The sequence below is a fragment of the Vespa velutina genome, chromosome 8, assembly GCF_912470025.1.
Source record: "Vespa velutina chromosome 8, iVesVel2.1, whole genome shotgun sequence".
NCBI classification, from domain to species: Eukaryota; Metazoa; Arthropoda; class Insecta; order Hymenoptera; family Vespidae; genus Vespa; species Vespa velutina.
The window spans coordinates 57,840-82,859 of NC_062195.1; the positions used below are offsets into that span (position 1 = coordinate 57,840).

General features: G+C 39.1%; 5 protein-coding genes across 6 annotated transcripts; 4 read left to right on the plus strand and 1 right to left on the minus strand.

Moving 5' to 3' along the window:
• The first annotated feature begins 63 nt into the window (after positions 1-63).
• Positions 64-2,112, plus strand: LOC124950993 (zinc finger matrin-type protein 2). Its single transcript, XM_047498647.1, has 5 exons — positions 64-362; positions 577-797; positions 878-951; positions 1,090-1,235; positions 1,335-2,112. Exons 1-5 carry the CDS (start codon positions 354-356, stop codon positions 1,476-1,478), a joined length of 594 nt encoding a protein of 197 aa, XP_047354603.1. The 5' UTR covers positions 64-353; the 3' UTR covers positions 1,479-2,112.
• A 1,956-nt stretch (positions 2,113-4,068) lies between these two features.
• On the plus strand, positions 4,069-11,294 carry LOC124950943 (proton channel OtopLc-like). Its single transcript, XM_047498529.1, has 8 exons — positions 4,069-5,299; positions 8,595-8,826; positions 8,976-9,090; positions 9,203-9,428; positions 9,516-9,673; positions 9,758-9,974; positions 10,069-10,234; positions 10,376-11,294. The coding sequence occupies exons 1-8, from the start codon at positions 4,249-4,251 to the stop codon at positions 11,292-11,294; spliced, it is 3,084 nt and encodes a 1,027-aa protein (XP_047354485.1). The 5' UTR covers positions 4,069-4,248.
• Positions 10,012-24,873, minus strand: LOC124950977 (putative protein FAM10A4). 2 transcript variants are annotated; one of them, XM_047498620.1, is made up of 7 exons: positions 24,734-24,859; positions 24,483-24,583; positions 24,121-24,381; positions 23,556-23,968; positions 13,720-13,899; positions 13,365-13,634; positions 12,787-13,206 (listed from the first exon to the last, which is right to left on the minus strand). In XM_047498620.1, exons 3-6 carry the CDS (start codon positions 24,371-24,373, stop codon positions 13,383-13,385), a joined length of 1,098 nt encoding a protein of 365 aa, XP_047354576.1. In that variant the 5' UTR covers positions 24,374-24,381; positions 24,483-24,583; positions 24,734-24,859; the 3' UTR covers positions 12,787-13,206; positions 13,365-13,382. The 2 variants fall into 2 exon arrangements, with proteins under 2 accessions (XP_047354577.1, XP_047354576.1); XM_047498621.1 differs by lacking the exon at positions 12,787-13,206 and adding an exon at positions 10,012-11,957 and having other exon boundaries at positions 24,483-24,873.
• Positions 11,397-13,633, plus strand: LOC124950994 (receptor-mediated endocytosis protein 6 homolog). Its single transcript, XM_047498648.1, has one exon. It carries the CDS (start codon positions 11,397-11,399, stop codon positions 11,976-11,978), a length of 582 nt encoding a protein of 193 aa, XP_047354604.1. The 3' UTR covers positions 11,979-13,633.
• Positions 15,701-23,277, plus strand: LOC124950947. Its single transcript, XM_047498537.1, has 11 exons — positions 15,701-15,882; positions 17,957-18,046; positions 18,112-18,197; positions 18,301-18,514; positions 18,595-19,440; positions 19,702-19,950; positions 20,016-20,132; positions 20,380-20,552; positions 20,613-20,804; positions 20,893-21,156; positions 21,264-23,277. The coding sequence occupies exons 1-11, from the start codon at positions 15,810-15,812 to the stop codon at positions 21,645-21,647; spliced, it is 2,688 nt and encodes an 895-aa protein (XP_047354493.1). The 5' UTR covers positions 15,701-15,809; the 3' UTR covers positions 21,648-23,277.
• Positions 24,874-25,020: the final 147 nt, after the last annotated feature.

Genomic DNA, 25,020 nt, shown 5'->3' on the forward strand with positions numbered 1-25,020 from the left:
GTGTGTGTGTGTGTGTGTGTGTGTATAATATATATATATATATATATATATGTATGTATGTATGTATGTATGTATGTATGTATGTATGTATGTATGTATAATAAAAGCAAGTAATGTAGAATATACAAAACGTAATTTTATTTGACGAAGTTGATAGTGCAAATGAACGCAGAAACGAAATAGATGGCAGCAGCCGGCGCATAATCACATAAGAATGGCGGCACTGTATTGATTGTTACGAGGATCCAACCGAACGAAGAAGTAGACGATAAACAAAGTCCTTCTCTATTTAAAAGCATTAAATTTTCTTACTGCTCGAATATTAATTACGTTCCTGTATCAAAGCTGCGACCATGTCAATGGTAAAGATTTTGTTTTTATTTTTTCCACAAATTTCCATACGTTCGTACATGTGCAAAGAGAAATATAACTTAACCTTTATGCTAAAGTTTCTTTCTCATCTCTAGGTGATAATAATAAATTTAGAGGAGAGAAACGATTGAAAGTTGTCAACATTGGTTTATTATAATGCGATTTATTATAATGTCTAAGGTGAACAATGGTATATATTTTTAGAGACCGGACGATCATAGACGAAAATGGAACAGGGAAGAGTACGAACGAATAGCACTTCAACGGCTCCAGGATGAAATTGCCGAAGAGGAATTGGGTATCCCTAAGCAGCCAGCAGTAAAAAGGGAATTACTTAAACAAAGAGATTATAAGGTCGATTTAGAATCAAAATTAGGAAAAAGCGTTGTTATTAATAAAAATACTCCGTCTTCGCAAACAGGAGGGTGAGATAAATTAATGAAATAATTTTTTCGTTTGGCATTTTTCGATGAACGTGACGTTAATTGAAATATTATATCCGCAGTTATTATTGTAATGTGTGCGATTGCGTTGTCAAGGATTCTATCAATTTCCTGGATCATATTAATGGAACGAAACGTAAGTACCGTTTTTAATATATTTCATTGGACCATAACATATATATATATATATATATATATATATATATATATATATATATATATATCATTATATATCGTTATTTAACTCGTGTATTAACTCGTATATTGTTAATAGATCAGCGTAATTTGGGTATGTCCATGAAGATAGAGCGTTCGACGTTAGAACAAGTTAAGGCTAGATTTGCCTTAAATAAAAAGAAATTGGAGGAAAAGAAGAAGGATTATGATTTGGAGCAAAGAGTGAAGGAATTAAAAGAAGAGGTTTGTATTACTCTCCGTTGAATAATATTTTATAATAACTCGGAGAATTATTATTTGCGCCTATGCATATACATAAATGATGATAACCATCGTCTGTAGGAAGAAAAAATTAAAGAGTATAGAAAAGAAAAAAGAAAAGATAAAAAGAGGAAATTGGACGAAGTAGAGGAGGATGATGCTGGACCATCGGATGAAATGGCCGCTATTATGGGCTTTTCTGGATTTGGCTCCAAGAAAAAGTGATGATGACTTTGACACGGGCATTCGTGAAAAAAATGTCTTAGTATTATAATTTCTCACGGCGCGCTGCAGTATCTATCGTCTGTGGCGCACTATCGGGAAAAGCATTTATCGACTATTTGACAAAAAGTAATAATTGGATGAAATTTGGTAATTACATCGTAAGTTTTAGTTTTCAATCGTTAGTAAATTTTGTATGGAAAATGAGAGAAAAAGTATCGATACGATTAAAGAAAGATAAAGATGAACAATTATAATGAGAATGATCTTTTCTCACAAGTACAAGAAATGATTTCTACGTATGTTTGTATATAGAATTTTGTAGACAGAAGATCAATGGATAAATGAAGTATTTATTTTATATAATAATCGGCAATAGAATAATAATAATATACGGGATATGCGGTAGTAACGTGCGGAGAAAATTAATTTTATTCCCGAAGGAGGACGAAAGAAATGGAAAAGAAATGAATTTATTTACTGCACGTTGAAATAATTTTATATCGAGATTTGAACACGTTCGGTAACCGTAATTAGTCGTTTGCCGATCGGTAATGTCGGAAACGCAGGAAACGGCGTAGACATCAAAGAGATTGATATAGAATGAAAGCGCGTTGGAATAAAAATGAAAAGAATATACGCGCATCGAGTTTCTTTCTTCCTTTCTCTCTTTAGTAATATCGCCCTCCGAAGGCGATAGCATCTATACGAGCGAGCCTGAGCAAGAGAAAGAGACGGCGACAGGATTTGGAGGGAGAAGAGAGCGGCCAGCCAGCTAAGAAAGATTCTCTCTCGGAATCAGAGAGAGGTACTACGCGATTGCTCTTTTTAGTCTTCGAGGAGCATCGTGCGCCGAAAGGTCCATCCGCGAGAGTCATTACTTATTCTGGGATAATTGGAATATATCTATTTACTCGTATATCGGTTCAGCATAAATAAATAAATACACGTTGCATATATGTAATAACGCGTATTGCGTATGCTCGCAGTAACATACTATTCGAGGGGCTTATCACGTTCTTCTGTGTCCTTTTCAATATTTCGCGGCTACGTCATCACGTGATCCAAATTCGATCGATCGACCGACCGACCGACCGATCGATCGATCGATCGATCGATCGTTCGAACGCACGCGAGCGCATCCTTTTAATGCTCGCTAATGCTCTTCGAATCGTTTTCAATTCGAACGAGTGAGATTTTACTTTTGATTTTTAATGGAAAAAAACAAAAGAAATCTTTCTTCTTGCGATTACGATCGCGAAACGTATCGATTATAGAAACGTGTCGTACGGAAAATCGTAAGGTTATATGCCAACTTCGTTATAATAAATCGTGCGTCGACAATCGAATTAATATTGAAATATCATTCAAAAGAGATGCACACACACACACACACACATATATATATATATATAAATTATCGAGAAGTAAAGATTGACAAGCGATGTGTCGGAATTAACATTGAAATACGGTTAATCGTTATGTCGTACGGAAATGTTCCGCAAAGTTGCTAAGCTTCTGCGTATAATCGGTTAGTTACATTCTTGCGACTTACATGCAGTAATTCTATTTCCATCTTGCGAGTGAAAAAGTAAGAAAATGTGAGATGTTCTTGGACGAAGGGAGAAGAGGGAAGAGCGATAGACAGAGAATCAGTATTTGGAATCTGGGAAGAATCATTTTCGAATCGTTTCGAAAATGTCGCGTACGATGCTGCAGCCTATCGAGGAATCGACGTCCAGTAAATCAGGTAAATTCATTTTAACTGATAAGTTTTAACTTATTCGTTATGGCATTATAAGATTTATCACGGAATGAAAGTGAGAGAAAGTGAGTGAGAGAAATAATGAAGGAGGAATGTCGAAAAATAGATACATGTATATATATGAGAAAGCTTATTTCGAATCTTTTAACAGCCAAGTGATCATGATTTTGACCATGACGCGTAGGACGAGCCACACTTTCCCTTTTACCTTTTCGCGGAAGTGAAAATGGTCAGCTGCGAGAGAATCGTCTATTACACGGCGGCCTGATCACTTACAACTTCTCTTTCCCGACTCTTCTTTTCGAAATAGTTGTGCGCTCGTGCGTGATTCTTCGAGATCGGAACCGTTAACCTTTTCAGAGAGATGAATGATTCCCCAGTTGCCATACTTGGTTAGGTGATATAGACGTATTATACACTTAACGAGGTTACAATCTGGTACTGCTCTCTAATATATATTATATGTAGGCAGGCGCTACCGTAGGAAACAGATTTTGATTGAACGATAGATGATAAAATTGCCGCTTCCCTATGGACATAAGAGATCGTCGATTGGCGAGAAAAGAAAGGTAAATATAATATAACGTCGTGACAAAGGAATGTGAAATCCTCGTTTGCAACCTTGTCACGAATAAGAGCTAGATCCATATAATCGTGTAGATCGAGCCACCACCTAACGTTTTCCGTTACCAGAACCTACTATTGTTCCCTTTAAAATCGAACGTCGCCGAACAACAAGATATTTACCTTTCGAGCGGACGAGAAAGAGTGGACCCGCTCGATAGAAATAGTCGAATAGCCGATAATCGGCCGATCGTTAATCGGCCTGTACGAAAGAATTATTTATTTATCAAGTGCGTTCGGAATGTTACTGGGTCGTACGCGGGTATATTCTCGAACTTCGATACTTGAACGTTTATAAAGATAGATATTATCGAGGCGAATCACGATCCAGGAAGCGTCCGGTCCGTTTGATCGTTTCAACGTTCAAGCTTCCCTCAGACGATCATGGTGGCCGAGCTCACTGACATTTATACAACGAACGTCGAACGGACACCAGTTGCCGATAGACTTTGGAGAAGACCGAAATGGATCGAGACTGCGACTCGTGAACCGATTTACAGCGTTCTCGACGTTAACGAGCCGGCGGGCGCGAGAGTGAAACACCTCCCGTTCCCTTATCCGAATAAAAATCCCCTCGTTGTCGTGATAAGTGCGGTGGTGAAGGAAGGCCACGATAGAAACTTACCTAAGGATCTATGCCCTAAGTCGATTAAAAAATACGATAAGAATACGATAGGACACGATAGGAATAACGATTTGGAGGAGCACGCGCTTTATAGCGTCGTTAAAAAGAGAAGAGAGGTGCGTTCGGTCGTTAAGACGCAACGCGACGAGGAACAGCTAGAACGTTGGTTGCATTTAACGTCTCGTCGAACATTCTCAAGTCTTAATTATCCCTTCGACGAAATGTACGCCAACGAGAACGATAATGCCGAGGATAATAACGAGGACAGGAAGGATTATACGAATGATAAAGGACATCCGTGCCCAAATGCCGTAGCCGTTCCCAGAGGTATCGTCGGTTTGGTCGGACCTTATAGAGTTTATCAAAATCCTAACGAGAAAAGAGAATATATGCTTCGGGAGGAAGAACTCGTCGAAGAGGATGTCGTGGATTCTGTTAGCGACGTCGACGTGTCACGGAAAAATAGTCGGTCGGCCGAACCTCACAGAAGAGCAAAGTGGAAGATAAGGGAGGACGACGAGGAAATCTTGGTACCCGATATTCGTCGTCTTCCCTCATCGTTTCAAGAATACGAAATCGATGGGACAACGGAGGAACTCGACAAGGTCGGCTTGAATATATCCGAATGGAAGATGTTGGACGAGCGTTGCACGGAACGCGAGATCGACGATACGAACTTTCAGGGGAACGGCAATAAAGTCGAAGGCATTCTTTTTGATAAGGAAGAAAGAGTTGCCGTTGCCGTTGACGTTGACGTCGACGCTAAAGGTATCTCCTCCGTTGACGGTCTATTGACGAAGGAAGGAAAGGGTAAGTTCTCTTCTTCTCGTTCGTCTGACGTTAAACTGCGCGGCTAAATCCGATCGAGTACGATGCCTTAGAAATGCGATCCTGCGCACATCCAAAATCGTAAAGATCTAGCGCGATGTCGAATAAAATGCATCGCGATGTCGAGTGAACTCGCTCGTTCGCAACGATCGGCGAACCGATTGCTGTCCCGCGATGCCAAAGAAGAACGCCGTTAAAGAAAGACGGAAACGTCTTTAGACCAGCGTGTCTGTCTATTTAGAGAGAATATGGCTTTCATTTGTATGCGAGACCGTAAGTCTCGCGAGACCGTACGGCACATATTGTGTCGCGGCGAATAGGGAAGCGGCGAATAGCGGTAGTGCGCGAGACACCTGTTTCGTCTGCACACAACATACAAACATACATACATACATACATACATACACGTATAACCGATGCGTCCTACGATCTTTCAGATCAGAGGGAAGAGTTGAGACGCGCTTTTAATTATAATCCTAATTCGAGATACGTCCTCCTTTCGATTTTATCCGTAGGTAATAGATAGAGGTCTAAGATATAGTCGTATCATACTAAATTCTTCCTCCGTTCTACCTGTTGTTTGCACGATTAACGTTTACCACTTTCGTCGTAAAAATGTTACAACGGTATTTTTCATGTCGCGTATTATATTTAAGGAAGTAATTGGAAGACATCTGTTGGTAAGAGGCCAGCAAATCATAATAGTCGAGGCATATGGGAGAGGTATCAAAAGGATGTACAACGCGAATATCTAGTACAATTGCTAAAAGAGAGTTTGCTCGCTTCCGCGAATCTTATCCAATCGCCGATGATTTCTTATAAGACGTTACGTTTCTTAAAGGAAATATTTCCCAAAGCGTATCAAGAAGCGTCCTTCGTCATTGACTTAATATAGTTATAGCAACAATTATTTCGCCTCATAATACATTTCGAATCCGAGATGCGGACACTCTTTATGGGGACACGCATGTAAAATGCATGCCTCGTGTGAAAGCAGATTCGCGCTTCATTTTAAAGACTGGCAAAGTCGTCGAACGAGTCGTGCTCGTTTTGTTCTTTCAAACTTTCATCAAATTTCTTTCCTCTCATTTGGACCACTTCCCTCTCTACCTGATCGCTGATCGTAAGACAGAAGAGAGGTAACACCTTTGGGTTTTGGAGAATCTCGAAAATAATTCGAGGACGGCGACGGCGAGTGAAGCTTTCGTTAGTGAAATTTCGGATGCGAGTCAATTGAAAGAAAGCGGACTCATTGGACGCTTATTTATTGTTGTAGTTACGGACTGAAAGGAGGCTACGGAGAAACTACGTCATCGCGTCTCGTAATATCTCTGACGGTCTCCATCAGCATCGACGCCGCCAACTAGTAGCACCGCTACTATCTTCGATGACGAGTCCGATCTTCTCTGGATCCGCTCTCTAGAATTATGCGGCATTCCGTTTTGTGATATCCTCGCGATCGTTCCTCACGCGAGAGCGCGCGGTCCTTCCGTCGTCTACCGTAAGCCCGTCTAACATTTTCTTACTTATTAGCATGCGCATCGTTCAATAACCACGCATTGTTCTTCGCGATGTACGACGATTCGATGCTCATCCCGCGGGCCAAACTCATCGCGAGGTAAATGAAATTTTCTAATTTACTTTACGACCTTTCGTACGAGCTTACCCGTTAAACTGTCACGGCGATTATATTCCATTATCTTATGTCACTTCTTCGATCCTTTAACCGTTAATCTAAGCTATTTAATACACCTGCTTGCATTATCTTTATCCATATTCTTCGAGAAACCTCCATAGATCAGAAAAGTAATTTCACATACTTCCAGTCATTATTTTCTTTATAAAAGTCTATTCCGTTATCCTCCCTTTTCTCCTCGCATTTCTCGGACATGCCTGCCTACGGTACGTGCATGTATTTTCTCTTCCTCGAAACCCAATCTCTCGCAGGCCATTCCATATTCCTCCGTATAGTCCTCCGTCAAACATATGTCGACTCGCTAGTGTTTATCGGCCACCAACTGACGGAAGTTGACTCTTGACATTTGACTCTTTTCATGAACATCAAAGTGCATCCTTTGCATCATTTACCTCGATAGATCGTGGCGTCGTTGATTTCACGAACAACGGCTGCTGATATCTTTTAACGGCGAGCGCAAAGAGAGGGGTCAGAGAGTCTGTGTGCGTGAGCGTGCGAGAAAGAGAGAAAACCTTCTTGAACGGGTTCTTCGTGAAGATGAAATAACGGAATACGCGCAGCATCCAAGAGAGCTCATTAAATGCAATTTCGCGAACATTCGGAGGTATGTGTACTTGGTTACTTACCCCCATTCGAAGACTCGATTCTATTCAGGTACTAGAACATGTGTAAGACATAGACTCGCGCGATATCGTTTACATTTATTAACAAGCAAATGCCCAGGTGCGGGGCGGGGGAGGAGAGAGAGAGAGAGAGAGCGCAATTAACATTCAACTGTCTATTTTAGCGTACTCTTTTACGTACTCTTTCACTTATCTATCGCATACGATAGATACTCCAAACTACCAAGGTAATATAAATACGAGATCGACGCGCTTACATCTTTGCATTTAAGCATGTATAAATAATCAGTTGCAGAGCATTCTTCCGTTCCCATGCATGTTATTACGATCTATTACGAAGTTCCATCGTAACAATAGGTATCGTGGTCGCTAGTAACTTTTTACAATGAATAAACATTCACTTTGCATGCAAAAGCTTAATAGCCTCTGGTTTCATTTAAGCTTATTACCATAGATACATGGAATATCCAAATTCGAAGGATCTTTGAAAAAATCTTCGATTATCTTTACGAACAGTACGCAAATGCTCTGTACTTTTTTTCTCACCTTTTATCGCAATACTTGCAGAAGTGAGGCAGTCGCATATTTAATCGATAAATACGTCGATAACAATCGTTAAAATGAGACGCAATTCAAACTACAGTCGAATAATACTCCGGCACAATCTGAAATGAAATTCTCTTTTCCCTAGAATTAATTACATGCTATTGCACTTGTACTAATTGCACACGATTTTACGCATCGAGAGATCATAACTTTTACTCGAAGGCTTACTCATGGCTGTGCAAGAGCGCATGCATAGCTAGCGATCCAAGCATCAAGCGATCCTGGATCTATTGAGAAATCAAAGTGCCTCAACGAAGGGATCAAATTTTATTTCTTCATAATAATTTCGATAAAGCTCCCGATAAAAGACAAACGATTTATTCATATTGAAATCGTATTTCACATGTTACAGCGAATAACGAACAGCAAGACAAGGACAGTTTGAACGAGACAGCAAGTACGACGGGTGGCAACGTGGAGGGCGTACCCAGCGGTACCCCTCCAGGGAGGGGTGAGAGGAACAAGGAAAATGAATCCGTGGCAGCGCAACCATCTTCCTCTTCGCCACCATCGAGATCTTTGGTATCCAGGATTCTTGCGAGAGCACGATCGCCGAACGATTTGCTCGATCATACCGAGCCATTGTAAGAGACGCAACCTTCTTAAGAATGAATAACAGAGAGAGAGAGAGAGAGGGGGGGGGGGCAGAGCTACTCTCTAACAGAAATAGCAAGTAATTGTTTCCCCATCACGTTAGAAATCTTATGTATTTATAAAGCTAATTTTCTACCAGTTCTCAATTATGGATCGTTCTTTCCAACGTCTACGGAGAATTGTTGATAGTATTGATGATGGCGCTTTGTTTAGCCGAAGTCATGGATACGCCTGTTCCTCTTCTCAGCTTACAGGTACGCCGATTATTAACATCCGACGGATAAACCGATCTATGATCCTATGTGATAGATACGTTCTCTTCCGACATATCTGTCGTTTAATTTTCAAATATTATATTCATTTTAGGGTATCTTTTTGATGTATCTATACGTCGGAAGTATCGCCGTTATCATCGGCATTTATATTTGGGTACTGTTCGATAGCTGCGCGAGTCTAAACGGTACGAGAAGTGGTATGGTTGACGTCGAAATTGGTGGCACCTCCGTTACGAGATTCGGATCGTTGAAACGTGCTCACATTTCTAGATCTAGAACAGCACCGACGAGCTTTTACATTCGCGTCGGTGCACTTTGTGAGTAGACAAATTATTTGTTTTCCCTTTAAAATAAATGGCACTTATAATGGAAAATAAATCGACAAATTGGAAATACTTTTCAAGTGTTCGGATTAGCCACACTGGTCTTCAATGGCTTAGAAATGGCGATGCATTCGATGATGCAGGGCGCTGAATGCTTAAGCGACGTCATTTTTGCGCATCCTGTCTTGCATGGATTATTTACTTTTTTACAAATGCATTTTTTATTCGTCAATTCCCAGGTAAAAGATATAATATAATAAATATTAAATAATAAAGTATATTCGAGATTGTAACATTTAAATATATCCTTTTGTTTTTGATAGGTACTCGTCGAAAGATTCGGTTTAGCGGCCAGATTTGGATTCACGCATCTTGCGGCGACGAACATTGCCGTCTGGGTGCGTCTCGTTATATGGGACTCCGCGCAGGAATGGACCTATTTCGTATACTTGGCACAACGGGGATCTCAAACTTCTGCATCCACATTGAATCTTCGTGGATTTCCCGGTTCTTTAACGAGACACTCAAGGGATCTCTTGGGTAAAAATCATTTTCCTTCCTTCATTTCTTCCCTTCATTTTTTCCATTGCATTGATTCTCATTTAATTTAATTATCTTACTCACGTCATAACAGTCGATTCCTCGTCGGATGATAGATCGGTATTTAGACCGTACCGACCAATTTCCAACGAACAGATCTCCCAAGTGATCGCCTTGCAAGAATGCTTAAACACAAATACGCTCGGACAATTGTGGACATCGAGTTTACCATTTCTTTATCCCTTCATCGTACAATTTAGGTTAGTTGTATTCGATGCGTTGCTATCGTACGAAATAATTACGTACGCAATAGTTGCCCGTACTCTTTAAAAAGGGTATTGAGATTATTATTTTGTTTGTTTCTTTCTTTTTTTTTTTTCTTTCTTTCTTTCTTTTTTTAGCTTAATCGCAGCCGCCGTAACATTCGTAATGGGACAAAATGTGGGCCGAAGTCGCGTACCGCAGAAACAAAAGTTTCACGGTAATAAGGATATAACGAGCCATGCGAGAGTGGGCTGTGACGGATCTAGTAAGGGTCTCTTCCTCGGTATACTCTGCATGGTAGCCGGTATCGTAGTTATACTGATCTTCCTGGTGGTCAGAGAGGATGAACATTTCTCGACTGTGACATTGTCTTGGCTGACATGCGGTACCTTAATTGGTATTCTAGCATTAAGCGGCTTGATGACATCCACCGGGTTGATACAAATTCGTCAAATGCCTGTAGTAACGAGGGCACCCGCGGCCCTCGACAATCTCCTCTCGAACGTGGCCATTTTTGGCGTTCAACTTTATTCTATTTTCACCATCGTAGTATGCGCCTGTTCCTTGGCCTTACTCGAGGCGGAAACGCTCGAGGAGGGAGAAGAAAATGTGGATTCCTCATTTTCTTTTGGCGCAAGTAAAATTCGAGGACAATCGGAAGAAGGAAACGCAATCCAGACGCGGGGAAGGCACATCATGTTACTGTCGGCCTCGATCTTGCAATTGATTCAATGTTTCGCTCAAAGCACCTTAATAGCCGAAACATCAAGGAGATCCTGCATAACGCGATTTCAGATGTTAGCCAAGCCGGGTCGTCAGGTCATCACTTTTCTTTTATTTAGCAATGCCGTTTTATGGGCTTTCGATACCGTAATCACGCAAAACTGGATATCGCAAGAGTTGCAATTAAGATTCTTTGGTGTTCTTGTTTGGGGCATCCTATCGAGAATCGGTTTACCGTTATTGATATTCTATCGATTTCACAGTTGTGTACTTTTATTAGAAGCCTGGAACAAGTGTTATAGAACACCGCGGGGTGAGCATCCGCTCAACTGACGGCACAAAAGTCACGATCCAATCCGTGTTTGTTCATCAAGGAAACTTTTGCAAGGATCGCAGAATCCACCTTGTCTGGATTATTCGAGTTATAACGAAGGGATGTTACTCGACGTTAAAGATCAGGACAAAGAAATATCTTGCATGATAGAAAAGATCCCGAAGGGATTATTATGTCGTAACACGTTAACGTTGAGTTCAAGACATTTTATTCCATATATCGATAGTTCTAGTTGGCTTTATTTAGATCCAAATCCCATTTTCCACGTTGCCAGGCCTGCTACGTGTAGTCAATATTTGGAATATGCCATGCCGCCACCGAAAAGAAAAATCCATCGTCGTCATCATCACCACCACCACCACCACCATTATTATCATCATCATCGTCGTCGTCGTCGTCTTCGTCGTCGTCGTCACGAAAGGCACCGGCGAGTTATGAGTGATCCAGGCAGAGCAGGAACTTGTAATTCCCTCGATAATCTTTCTCGACCGAAACAACGTCGAAGAGGGTTTAGTTTCAGTGAATATATCGATGATGTTCCCGCTCCGATAGAGCAGACATCGGTGATACATCGATGGAACGGCGAAGATAAGATTCTACCGTCCGAGGAAACTAGCGCATCGACATTTAGAAAAGTGCCATGGCACCCCAATTTACATATGCTGAAAATAAGAAGAACGTGAAAGCAAATAAGCGCGTATCCGGCACTGTGGGAATGCGATACGATACGATACGATACTATTTCTCCAAGTAACACTCAAATTTGCGAGTATAAACATTTTTTGCTCCATCATCTTGATTGATTATTAATACACACACACACACACACACACACACAATACGTACGACTAACGTACATAGGTGACATCAACTTTATTTATTGCACGCACTCAAGTATCGTCGATCCGATCGTTATAAATTTAGACTTTGCGTTACTTGCGGAAGAACGCAACTTGCTTTATTTATTTCATTAAAGCTATATCTTGTACATAGATACACGGATGGATGGCTCTCAAATGGATCTTTGAAAATGAAGAGGAAACAAAGTATTTATCTGGAATTTGTTTTGATAAAATTCTTTTAAAAATATTCTTTTAAAAGTTGTTTTAAACTTTTTAGAGTTTAATTCATATTATCTCCTTGTAGAATGATCTTATATAAATCTCCACGTAATGTTATCTCAGTTCTTATTATTAGGATAATATCATGTTTTCATTATTTTAAGAAAATTAAACAAATGATATCGGTCATTAAATTTCATTCGCGCGATCTACGTACACATATCTCGATGATGCTTTGAAAATGATATCGAAATTAAATAATAGCGTTTCAGATAGGAATTTGAAATAAAAAAACCATAACGCAACTCGATTACTTAGACAAATGGTTATAATATTATACGCGACTTATTTAGCGTTGTTAAAAATGCCAGGTGTAATGATCAGACGAATATTTATAATAAAATATTTTTTATGATCATAGGTTCCTTCGTTTTCCAAAGAAAATATGAAGTTTAATGGGACCGCAATATACATATTTTATTGCGTTAATATCATTAACATAAAACGTAAAACTTTTTAATATATCGAGTTTGACTGAAAGATATTTCTTCATAGATACAACGTCTATAATCTGTAGATTTAACATGACAAGGCTGATAAATGAGATATTAATGCGCATCGTAATAGCGACGATCAAGTATAATATGTACATGCAAAGCAGCGTGACAAAGTCCACTATAAGTAATGTATTCTCAAGTAACTCTAATCGTATGTGAAAAACAACAAAACGCGTGGAGCTGGGTGAAAATATAAATGAAAATATCTTGAAAATAATGTTATACAACAGAGGGCAGAAAGCATTCTCGGTCACGAGACTCCATCATCGATGCCGTCCTCATAGAATGGCGACCTATTTTCAAACGGCAACAATGACAATAATGACGTATAATAAAAAGGATATATAATATCATCGGAAAAATTAATCCTTTCTATTCTGTGTATGACATATTTCTTAAGTTAATTCTTCGTTATTTCTAAGAACATTGTATAAGATATAAATAAATTTACCAATCTTTAATGCGTAATCTAGTCAAGACCAACGTCATCTTGTGGTTGAGCTTGGGTCGAAGATTTTGGTGCATTAAATTGCGGAGCGTTTGAACCGGAAAAACCTGCCATACCAGCCATCATATTGGATAAATTAGGCCTACCCGTGTCATCGTCAAATTTCTTTGCTACTTTCTCAATGAACGCTACGATTTTCGGATTTTTATGATATTTCCAAAGGCTCGTTGGATTTTCGTATATTTCTTTAATGGCTACGAATATCTCTGGATCCTGTAAAAGAATCACGTAAAGATTCTCTTTGGTATAGATCAATATGCACCGTATACGACATACGCGGATACGTTCACTAGCTTACCATAAAACCTTCGAACATTTCCGGATCGTATAATAAATTGTGGAAATCTTCCTTTTCACCGGGAGTTCCCTTCGTAGGCTCCTCCTTCTTCTCTTCTTTTACATTTTCCCCTTTTGCATGTCCCAATTTTTCTTCGAGTTTACGTTCTTTCTTCCTTTTGTGATCTTCGATCTTACGAGCCTGCAATAATAGAAATTATTCCAACGCGAGTATAATAGAAATCGTTCAAATGACATTACAAGTTAATACTAATTAGAAGGGTAAGAGAATTAGAAAAGATGTGTATGCATGCATGTACCTATACACGCGCGCGCGCGCGCGCGCGCGCGCGTGTGTGTGTGTGTGTGTGTGTGTACATTTTTAGCCTCCTCCTCCTCCTCCTCTCTTGCTCGCGAAAGATATGGTCAAGTATTCTGGGATACATAGATAATATCGCTGTGTATCTTTATCTGATATAATCGCGCGATAAAAGGATTGACCTGCGATATAACTTCAGGAACGCATCCAACGACTAAATCATTATGACGTGAACATGCCTGCGCGAGGTACATTGTGACCTCAGATGATTATACGTGCTTATTATAGACGGCCAAGTAGCCAATTTGGCTAGCAAACCTGTTCTTAAGAATGGAGAAACAAGTAAAATATGTTTGGTATCATTACATTGGAATATCGTTGGAATATCGTTCGATGATTATCGGATATACCAAGGATCATCACTCAACTTACTAATTGTTATCTAATATATTATATACAAATCTTGATCGTTTCACCGAAAATCCCGTGACCGCCGATTGATTGATTGATTGATTGATAAAGGGATTAATTCTTAATTCTATCTTTCGATGTCGGCTTATTGACAGGAAGAATGAGGATAGTACTCGTGCTGACAGAAGGTCGGCGGAGGGGGACGAAGGAAGGAGAGAGAGAGAGAGAGAGAGAGAGAGAGAGAGGGAGGGAGGGAGGGAGGGAGGGAGAGAGAGAGAGAGAGAGAGAGAGAGAGAGAGAGAGAGAGAGAGAGAGAGGTAGGGAGGAAGTATAAGAACTTTTGCACGAGTGGCCCACCTTATACGGCGGCGACCCGGGCATCTAAATATAAAGGTGGCCGCCGTTGCGACGCTCCTTTCTGTCTGATGCGAAAGCGCGCATCCGAGAACGCGCCTCGAGAGTCTTCCCTTTCAATTTTTATTACGTTCATTTAAAATTACTTTAAACGCTATAGAAAAAGATATAGCAAAATGGCAAAATCAAAAGAATAATAATTTATTGTCGAAAACATTCAATGATATAGGAAGCAACCATTCGAGTTGCATAGCGTTGACTATATAACTATTATATATTTTCGCGTGCAATATGAAAAACCCACTCCTTTTTAGATATAACGATTAATTCATTCGTCTAGAGCTTTGATAAGGTCGGAGCTCTCCTTTCGGGCTAACCAAACAAGAATTACAGCCCCGGGATCGGCGTACGCTTCTTAAATCTCAAGACGAGCGTATATTTAGATGTCGCCGATCATAGACACTGAATGAACGACCTTTGGGCCGCTCGAACTATGGCCCCATCGCAATTGCTAATGATTGTCTATGCTTTTACCTACGCCCCTGTATAATATAGTCGCGAGATAAGATCGATTTGGGAAAATAATCTTAAATAATTATGTGCTCCCAATGTAATAATAAGAAATATCCATCGCTTTTCTTTCCTTCTTTTCTTCTTTTTGATAAAGGGAATATGAGAAAAGACGTATTCGATTTGGAATAAACTTATTTTGCTTATTTTGACCGATTCGAATATTAAGAAGAACACGTCGGGGTTACAAAAAAAAAGAGCTGCTGAATGAATGAAAAGAAACGAAAAAAGAAATAAATAAAAAATAGGAAAAGGAAAGAAATAAAGGAAAATCGAGAAAACAAGGAATAGGTATGCGTTGCGGACGAAATTTTGCGAGCAACGGAGAGGGGTGTCTTCGGGGTAGTACGACGGTAGTAACGATGCCAGTTCTTCGCAAGCGAGTTGGGCTCGAGCGTCGCGAGAGTGAGAGAAGCTACCAACAGCCTGGCTCATCCTGTAGTGTCTAGTGTAACGAGATGACGGGCTCGTGGCTGAGACCCGCGTTCTTCGTGGGCCTCTTCCTGAGCTTCTTAGCCATTGACTTGCGGGGTGAGTACGCGTTCGCTCTTTCATTCCACGAAAACGAATGAATTATTGACTTTTCATTTTCCTTTCGTCCTTTTCAACCTTTTCTCGTTGTCTACTGCCGTACGAACGTCAATCTTTCTTTTTTTCTTCCATTCGCTTCTGCGGCCTTTCATCATTGATCTACTTTTACCTTCCTTCTTTCTTTCCTTCTTTCTTTCTTTCTTTCTTTCCTTCTTTCCCCCACCTTTTTTTTTGTTTTCCTTTTTTTCGCACTCATTGCGTCATATTGATTTCTTCAGCTCGGCAAAAATTTTCTACTGTAAATCTTTTTCTTTTGCGAATAGAACGGCATCGAGGGCGTATCTCGCAATCGATCAGTTTTAACGATCCTTTCTAACAATCACGATTTTCATTTACGACACAGAACGATGGAGATATGCTGGCGAACCCCCGTGACGATCGACCGACGAAGGTCAATGTTACGTAAAGAAGTCTTACTCTGCGTCACCATTTTTTGGCTCGTGACCTTTCCTCGAATCGAATTACCGTATAATCGATCAATTTTCATTATATCCAACTATCGAGGATAATTCTATAGTACATTCTATTAGTGTATTCTTAGAAAAAATTTTTCTTGAAATCGATAACGACCATAACAATGTCGCATAATACTTTATCAAGAATCGAATCATAATCGAGTATTGTTTTTCTTTTTTTTTTTTTTTTTTTTTTTTCTCCATAATACACACGTTGAGTGCTTTGCCACATGGAGGCGTTATTAAAATTTAAAAAAGACCCGTCGTTTCGATGATAAACAATGCAAAGGCAATCATTAAGACGATGAAATAACAATTTCGATTCACGCTGATTCAAGGATTCGTTATTTTGGGAATCGAAGTACGAGGGCTGACTCGTGTAGTAATTACATAAGAAGAAAACGTTTGAATTCCTAACCAGCGAGAAGATATAAACAAAATGTTCTATCGATGTTTTAACATACGTACATCTTATATTAGTTCGATTCAACTACATAAAAATAAGCTACTTTTCTCGCGAGTCTCTTTGGATGTTCTTCAGGGAAAAGGAAAAGAACAAAAAAAAAAAAGAAAAAAAGAAAAAAAAAGAAAAAAAGAAGAAAAAAAAAAAAAAGCACATAACGGAGAATTTCCATTTGACGAATATGACGGAATATCGAAAAATAGTTGACGATATAACATATAAGACAAGACACGAGATATTCTATTTCTATCCGTGACAGTTGTACTTGCCAAACGACAGCTGCATGCTTTTAGTTCTCAATTTCGCTAATAGATATCCTAGAATTTTATTGAATTTTCCTACGTGCACGTTTTCTGCCCTTTGCTTCTGTCACACACGTTATCATCGTCGTTACGTAAACTGTACACGCACAATCGCCAATTATATATTATAATGCATTATATAGTATCATTCCGAATGAAAGTTCCTATAAAGCCATGATTAAAAAGAGATATAAATCGCTACTGAGTGTATTTATAGATCGGCCTTTACAATGTTACAAGATAATTCTTAGTTAAACTTGTATAGTATTTTTTTTTCTCGTTTGCAGATAAAAATAAATTTCACTCATCCAATATATAAATATTTCCAACTGTTTGCTCGCTTCAAAGCCGCCTACCCACCGCTAAACTTAGAAATCGGCCTCGCGTTTCCCCAGGTATACCGCGCACGACGAGATAATATCGGCAATTTCTTCGTCTAACGCATCGGTCCACTCTCCCCCACCCCCTATATCCCTTATAATTTAAGATTTATTAAAATTTGATATCATCTTTATCGTTTATTCGACTGCCTCGAGCACCGCATTCATTTGTAGAAATCATGAATTTACGATACGAGAGGTCTAAAGATCGAACGGATCCTCGCTGACGCTACTTCGACACAGCTGTCATTGCACGTAGATAGACGCGCGCACTGCTTTGAGCAATTGTGGCATCTTGTTTTCGCAACGCACGCATGTACGAAGAATTATTGAAAGAAATAAATATTGGAATCTTGCGTAGAATCGAAAAAGGGAATCGCATTCGGAGAAAATTAGACGAGTTGATCGTTTCAGGAGTGCAATGCGAAGAAGAGTTAGAATCGATACCACCGGAAGACCTTTGCCGGCCTTACATCGAGAAGGCACTCAAGGATCTCGGCACAGGTAATAGTTAAATGTTCAACGATTTCAGGTGGAACACAGGGATTTCTAGGATATTTCATTTAAAGGATCTTTGGAGCAGACCAGTGCAGAGGCCGATAATGTCAACGAGGAGGAGGGACGCGATGAAGAAGGGTCGGCTATCAGTGAGGAGGTGCAAGAAAAAAGCCCTACTTAAGCTTACGCGATTGAACTATGATGTAAAGGCCAAAGCGAATACTTTTTTTCTTTTTGTTTTCTCTTATGATTTCTCGTAGGCCGACCAATCGACAAAGGATAAGGACGTAGATCGATTGGAGGACGAAACCGATGACACCGAGGAGACGGAAGATCTATCTGAAAAGACCGATGAGGTCGGCGTAGAAGAGACCGAAGATGCGGATATTTTGGAGGAAGCCGAGGATGAATCGATCAAGCTCTCTGACGAGGACGATCAAACGGACGAAATAATAGACGAGGAGACGAAAGGAGGTAAGTTGTAAAAACGATTACATAATATCGCAATAATCGCGACGGGGGCGACAGAAAGCGCGAATTTTCTTCGCTTGCAGACAAGAGCGAGGAAAAGGATGAAGTGGTAGGAGAAGGGGAGGGGGAGGAATCCGTTGAACCGAGAGAGGAAGATCGATCGGAAGAAAAAACGGCTACCGAGGAAGAAGAGCAAAGGTCTGCCGAAGTAGAGGCGATTCGATCGGACGATGATGATTCGATCGAGGCCGCCGCCACCGAGTCATCCGAAGAGGCTCATGCGAAGTCCGACGACGACATAGACGAGGAAGAAGTCCACCATACGGGCGATGGAACTGCGTCGTCTCTTGGGGAAAATGAGAACGAAGGAAAGGAGGATAGTGCCGATAAGGTAGAGCTCGGAGGAGCGGAGGAGGAGGAGGAGGAGGAGGAAAGGACGGACGATAAAGAGGCCGATGCCAAGGAGGAAGGTTCTTTGGAAAATGAAAAGTCGGACGAAGTCGAGACGCGAGACGAGACCGAGATCGGCGAATTATCGAAAGAAGCGAGCGAGGAAGCGAGCGAAAGATCCGACGATGATATATCCGAAAGTGATAAGGAAAATGACACGGGCGATTACGAGGGAAAAATTCAGATTGTAGACGAAGAAGAAAATGCAAGCGAAGAGGAAGGCAGTAAAGAGAAGGACGAGAGCACGTTAGAGACGACGATTATATCCGACGAAGAAACGTTGGAAATAGAAGAAGAGAGGAGCGAAGAGAAAAGTACGAAAAGGCAAGAGGAAGAGGGACAGGGAGAAGGGGAAGAAGGAACGAAAGAGAAGGAAGAGACAGTCTCGTCTCGTACCAGACGAGAAGCTTATGACGAAAGCGAGGAAAAAAGACCGTTAGAAATTCTCCAAGAAGATAAAAGCGAAGAGGACGAGGAAGGTACATTCGATAAATCATATAGTATTATTCTATACCCGTAGACTGCTAATTACGCTTTTGCTATTAGAGAAAAAAAAAAAAAAAAAAAAAAAAAAAAAAAAAAAAAAAGAAAAAGAAAAATTTGATATAAAATAATAGGGGCTTGCTAAATGGGATTAAATCTAAATCTAAATAGATTGTAGATTTATTCTCAACTAATTCACGAGTAAGAATGAAGATATACCAATGTATAATCAATCTAAAATCTCATATTAATAAAAGTTAAAAGTGAAGAAGAACCGAGCCCCGAGGAGGATTTGATTCGAGAAATACAAGTGCCGGAAAATCTTCGACCGCGCGATCACATCAACCAATTGTTAAAATTAGACGAGGAAAATGAAGAAAAGGAGCGTGCCATACAGAAAGTTTCTGACGTTGTCTTGAGAGATTTGAAGAAGCTCTACGACAACGCGATTCAACCTTTGGAAACGCTCTACAAGTACAGAGATCTCAGTAACAGACACTTTGGAGGTAAATATAATATCGATTTGGATCGATCTATTCCCTTCGATCTCTTATTTCACTTCTTTATCTAGATCCCGAGATATTTTCTAAACCGTTGGTACTCTTCATGGGTCCTTGGAGCGGTGGCAAATCTTCCATCATCAATTATTTATTGGACATAGAGTATACGTCGATCGCATTGCGGACAGGTATGTGAATCAAATGACATGAAAATGTTGCGAATTTTCAAACTTAAGATTCGTCCTGCTTCGCATATATATATATATATATCGCACTATTACGATACCTCGCGGTAAATCATCGATGAAGAATTAACGCGGCATGTTAGATACACGAATACACGAATACACGCGGATATGCTTTAATTGGACAATGTTAACGGTACATTTGAAAGAGAGAATACATTTTGCAAATCGGCAAATGCGATTGACGCAGGAGCTGAACCCTCTCCCGCCTATTTCAACATCCTAATGTACGGCGAGGAAGAAGAGGTTCTAGATGGTACGCAATTGGCCGCCGATTGGACTTTTTCTGGATTACAAAAGTTTGGCCAAGGGATGCTGGATCGTCTTAGAGGGCTGCGCTTCGATAACAAGTTACTCGAAAAGGTAAAGACAATCTTAATCGTATCGGTCACATTTACAGGAATTTATCTCTCGTCGAAACAGGTCAATATCGTCGAGATACCTGGGATATTGGAGATACGCAAACAAGTTCAAAGATTGTTTCCGTTTAACGACGCGTGCCAATGGTTCATCGACAGAGCGGACATTATTTTCTTAGTCTACGATCCGTCGAAATTAGACGTTGGACCCGAAACAGAAGCGATTTTGGATCAACTCAAAGGCCGTGAATATCAAGTAAGTGAGAACCGATGATATCTCATAATATGTAAATCCTTTCGATCTTCATTTAATCTATCCAAATTTCTTCCCTGATACACGACAGACACGAATTATTCTCAATAAAGCTGATCAAGTCAAACCGGAAGAACTTATGAGAGTGCAAGGTGCACTCATTTGGAATATATCTCCGTTAATGTCTAGCGCTGAACCGCCGATAATGTATTCCACTTCCCTGTGGTCTTTACCTTACGAAACTGGCGCACCGACCAGGCTATTGTACGCGCAAGAGCGCGCCTTCCTTCGAGATTTGCGTTCTGCCATTGACAAAAGGGTTGAACATAAAATAGCCAGCGCTAGGAGATTTGCTGTAAGTTCATTGCTGATCGTTTTATCATCCGTTCGACGAACGAAAAAGTCTTCTTTCTTTCCGGGAGAGCCATTAAAAATAACAACTATATTTCCTTCTACTTACAGGTTCGCGTAAGAAATCATGCAAAGATGGTAGATTGCTACTTAACGACATATTACAATCATAAAACCTTTTTCGGTAATAAGAAAGAGATTAGTGACAAGATCGTTGAAAATCCTCAAGATTATCATATTTATGAAGGCTTGAGTACTCTTACCAATATATCACGTTATGACCTTCCCGATCCAGACGTTTATCGGGATTTCTTTCGATTAAATCCTTTATATGACTTTCAGCTTTTAAGTTCAACTTGCACTTATTTCCGCGGTTGTCCTATAAATAGACTTGACGTTGCTATTGCATATGATCTACCAGAACTCGTTGGAAAATATAAGAAATCTGTAGAAGTGGTGATGCATGAGAATGAGGCTAGTAGCCCATCCAGTTGAGTACAAATGCACCTTCTAAATGAAATTCTTTCTACCATGTAGAGTACAGAATAATGGCTTATTTTCCTTTTACTCTACGTCCGAATAGATAAAATGATAAATTAAGATGATTGTGCACAAATACAGTATTTTTCACAACGACAGGAGAAATCTGCTCCCATAATTATGGATTTAACGACCTACTGCTACAATTTATTGGGAGTAGACTATGCTCGGGCATTGTGCTGGGATAGAGTTATATACGATCGAAATGCACATCACTGTACATTCTCTATAAAGAAGATGAATAACGAGAGAAAGAGAGAGAGAGAGAGAGAACGTATGAACGAACGAGAGAGAGAGAGAGAGCGAGCGAGCGAGCGAGCGAGAGAGAGAGAGAGAGAGAGAGAGAGAGAGAGAAAGAAAGAGATATTTTAAGCAAGCGTCGATGCTGCAAACAAATGTGTTTTAAAAGCCACAAGATTCATAATTTATGAAGACAACTTATGATTATCCCAACATGTTTTTCATTTCGATTTGTTTAGAGCGATCTCAGCAGTTAAATTACTAACTTGCAAATATCTCAAACAATCTCCTCTTTTAAAATTATGCTTGCACCTGGAAGATAATGCGAGTGTTATCATTCCGATATAAGATGAACAGTAAAAGTTTTCCTTCAATGTGTTCTAACATTAAATTATCCATCATCAGATTAGCAGATGCACATTTCATAATTTCAACAAATGTCCTATTAACAATTTGAAACAAGTATATATACGTAGTGAATTGAACAAAAAAGGCAGACAATTTAACTTAAAAGAGAACAGAATACACGGTGAACTGTATGCATTAAAAAAAAATGATATTAAACTATGAGCAATCCATTTACTAAAACTTGTTCATAATACTTAGTAAAGAGTATAATTACAAATAATAATATTTCCATTGTAAAAAAGGAAAGAGAGAGAGAGAGAGAGAGAGAGAGAGAGAGAGAGAGAAGAAAAGCAAAAATCCAACGTCTGCAATTAAAAGCAAAAGATAGCACGTTACATTTCCATATATCTTCATCTCATTATTTCATATTGCACAATTTTCATCTTTTACACAATGCTAAAATGATTGTTATTTAGTTTATTTACATATTTTTCATTGTATGCATTTTATATGTAAGAAACCTAAAATGATTGAGATACTGCTTCGAAATTGATGATCGGTCGTTACCGTCTTTATCCTTACCCATATGATAAATTTTAAGTTACTTGTTGGCGCCATACTGACACATAATCACACAAACCATTGACTTATTGTTAATATACGAATTGTTGGTGTTATTATGATTATGATTATGATTATGATAATGGTAATGGTAATAATTATTATTAGTACTACTAGGACTATTACACTAGAGAAACAGCAATAGTAACGGCAATGGTAACAACACAACGACAACTACTGCTACTACTATTGATACTAATAATGCTACTATTGCAGCTACTACTGCTGATACTACTAGTACTATTATTGTCGTTAATATTAATATTACTGTTATATTATTTCAGTTGTTGTTATAGGTATTATTGTTCCATATTATAAGATACATCGGATAAATTAGATGACTTATTTTGCAAAAATAAATATTTCTTTCTAAACATTCATTCTTGATCATTCGAAAATCTTTTCGAATCAGACTAAAATGAAATGAAATTTGACGTTTATAACAACAGCGTCACTTGAAACGAAAATTCAATTTACAGAACAAAGTTTTCTCTTAATGCTATATGACGTTTGGAAATTGTTTTAATAATATCTTGAAAATAATAATTCTATAATTGCTTCATATAAAAGATATGTTAGATTAGGATAGATAGGTTAAAAATATTATAGAGTCAAAATATTGAGGAAAGAAAGAAAGAAAGAAAATTTACTTACATTTGGAGTAGCCTCGCGCAGCCATTCGTCCGCTTGTTCGTCAAAATCAAATTTACAAGCGAGTCTCAAGTCATTCGCTGCTTCCTCCCATTTTCCAAGTAAGTGATAGGCTCGTCCTCTAAATTTGTGACCTCCTGCACTATCAGGATTCAATTCTAATGCTCTATTACAATCGCGGATGCATGCATTAGGTTTGTTCAATAATAGATATATTTGTCCACGTTTAGCGTATAAAAGTGCTGCCTGTGGATTTAATATAATAGCTTCTGTATAAAGCTGTATAGCCTTTTCATAATCTTTCTCTGCAAATGCTGATACAGCTTCCGAACGTTTCGCTTGAGACTCTGCAATTTCTTCTTCCGTCGGTTGCAAAGTAGAGTTTCCCATTTCTTGAGGCCCGTCGGTGTCTGGTTCTGCGTGTGTCGCGTGTGTGCATGAACAAGGAAAATAAGAAAAAAGAAAAATAAAGATTTAAAAATGCCTAAACAATTTAGCATCGATATCTTATTTGTATCTCCAATGGATTAAATTGTTTTTAAAGAATTATTCTCTCAACCATACTCACCTATAACTCCTGTCATATCTAATTCCAAATCACTTTCTTCGCTTTCTACTTGTGGTTTAGATTCAGTTTCCTCGGTCTTGCATTTGTTTTCACTTTTAGTTTCAGAAATTTCTACTTTACCACCAAAATGCTCTATTAATGACTTAACAAAAGCAAATTCTGGTTTACACAAGATCGAAGGATCCAACTTGCACAATTCGACGAAGGCCTTTACTTCAGCGAGATGTTCCAAGCTTAAATTAGGTACTGACATTTTGCTATCTGCGAAACGAATGAAAATAAATCAATCTTATTAAATCGTCTTACGAAAGATAACGAACAAACAAAATATTCGTTCCTATCTGACAGTTATAAATTATTACTTGAAGATTTCAGTTATCGAAGATGTTAGTATATTATTTTATTCTTTCTGTATTTCTTCTTCCTTCCTTCCTTATCCGCTTAACAAATATCTGTCTTCTTTCTACGATACACAATCGTGAAATAAAAAAAAAAAGAAGCGAGCGAGCGAGCGAGAGAGAGAGAGAGAGAGAGGTTAACTTGTTTTAAATCACAATTATTATATCGTGTCAAAGGAATATTACGAATTAACAATAGGGAAAATACGACAAACCGTCCTACGACTAAACGCTCTATGGTATCTTTTCTCTTCGAAAGCGAATCTTTTCTCTTCTTTTTCAAATCAATTTATCTTTCATACACCATATATAATATGCTACTTTATTGTCTGCAAGAGGATTAACATTCAGTCGAGTTCTTCCTCACCTACCAACATTTTCATGAACGTAATCAATAATTACGCCTTTATTGTAAACGCAGCCAAATACTTTTCGAATAACATTTCCTAGCGCTTTCCGATGTTACGATTGGTTGACAAAAGAGAATTTTTCATAACAATTA

Excerpts from the sequence above, each read along its gene's own strand:
- LOC124950993 (XM_047498647.1), top strand. Across the intron at positions 952-1,089 it reads TCATATTAATGGAACGAAAC|ATCAGCGTAATTTGGGTATG; the intron begins GTAAGTACCGTT and ends TATTGTTAATAG. Across the intron at positions 1,236-1,334 it reads TGAAGGAATTAAAAGAAGAG|GAAGAAAAAATTAAAGAGTA; the intron begins GTTTGTATTACT and ends CATCGTCTGTAG.
- LOC124950943 (XM_047498529.1), top strand. The coding sequence starts at position 4,249 with ATGGTGGCCGAGCTCACTGACATTTATACAACGAACGTCGAACGGACA. Across the intron at positions 9,429-9,515 it reads CATTCGCGTCGGTGCACTTT|TGTTCGGATTAGCCACACTG; the intron begins GTGAGTAGACAA and ends ATACTTTTCAAG. Across the intron at positions 10,235-10,375 it reads CCCTTCATCGTACAATTTAG|CTTAATCGCAGCCGCCGTAA; the intron begins GTTAGTTGTATT and ends TTCTTTTTTTAG.
- LOC124950994 (XM_047498648.1), top strand. The coding sequence starts at position 11,397 with ATGTTACTCGACGTTAAAGATCAGGACAAAGAAATATCTTGCATGATA.
- LOC124950947 (XM_047498537.1), top strand. The coding sequence starts at position 15,810 with ATGACGGGCTCGTGGCTGAGACCCGCGTTCTTCGTGGGCCTCTTCCTG. Across the intron at positions 19,951-20,015 it reads CAGTAACAGACACTTTGGAG|ATCCCGAGATATTTTCTAAA; the intron begins GTAAATATAATA and ends TTCTTTATCTAG. Across the intron at positions 20,805-20,892 it reads TCAAAGGCCGTGAATATCAA|ACACGAATTATTCTCAATAA; the intron begins GTAAGTGAGAAC and ends GATACACGACAG.
- LOC124950977 (XM_047498621.1), bottom strand. The coding sequence starts at position 24,373 with ATGTCAGTACCTAATTTAAGCTTGGAACATCTCGCTGAAGTAAAGGCC. Across the intron at positions 23,969-24,120 it reads AGATATGACAGGAGTTATAG|AACCAGACACCGACGGGCCT; the intron begins GTGAGTATGGTT and ends CGACACACGCAG. Across the intron at positions 13,635-13,719 it reads AAATGTTCGAAGGTTTTATG|GATCCAGAGATATTCGTAGC; the intron begins GTAAGCTAGTGA and ends ATTCTTTTACAG.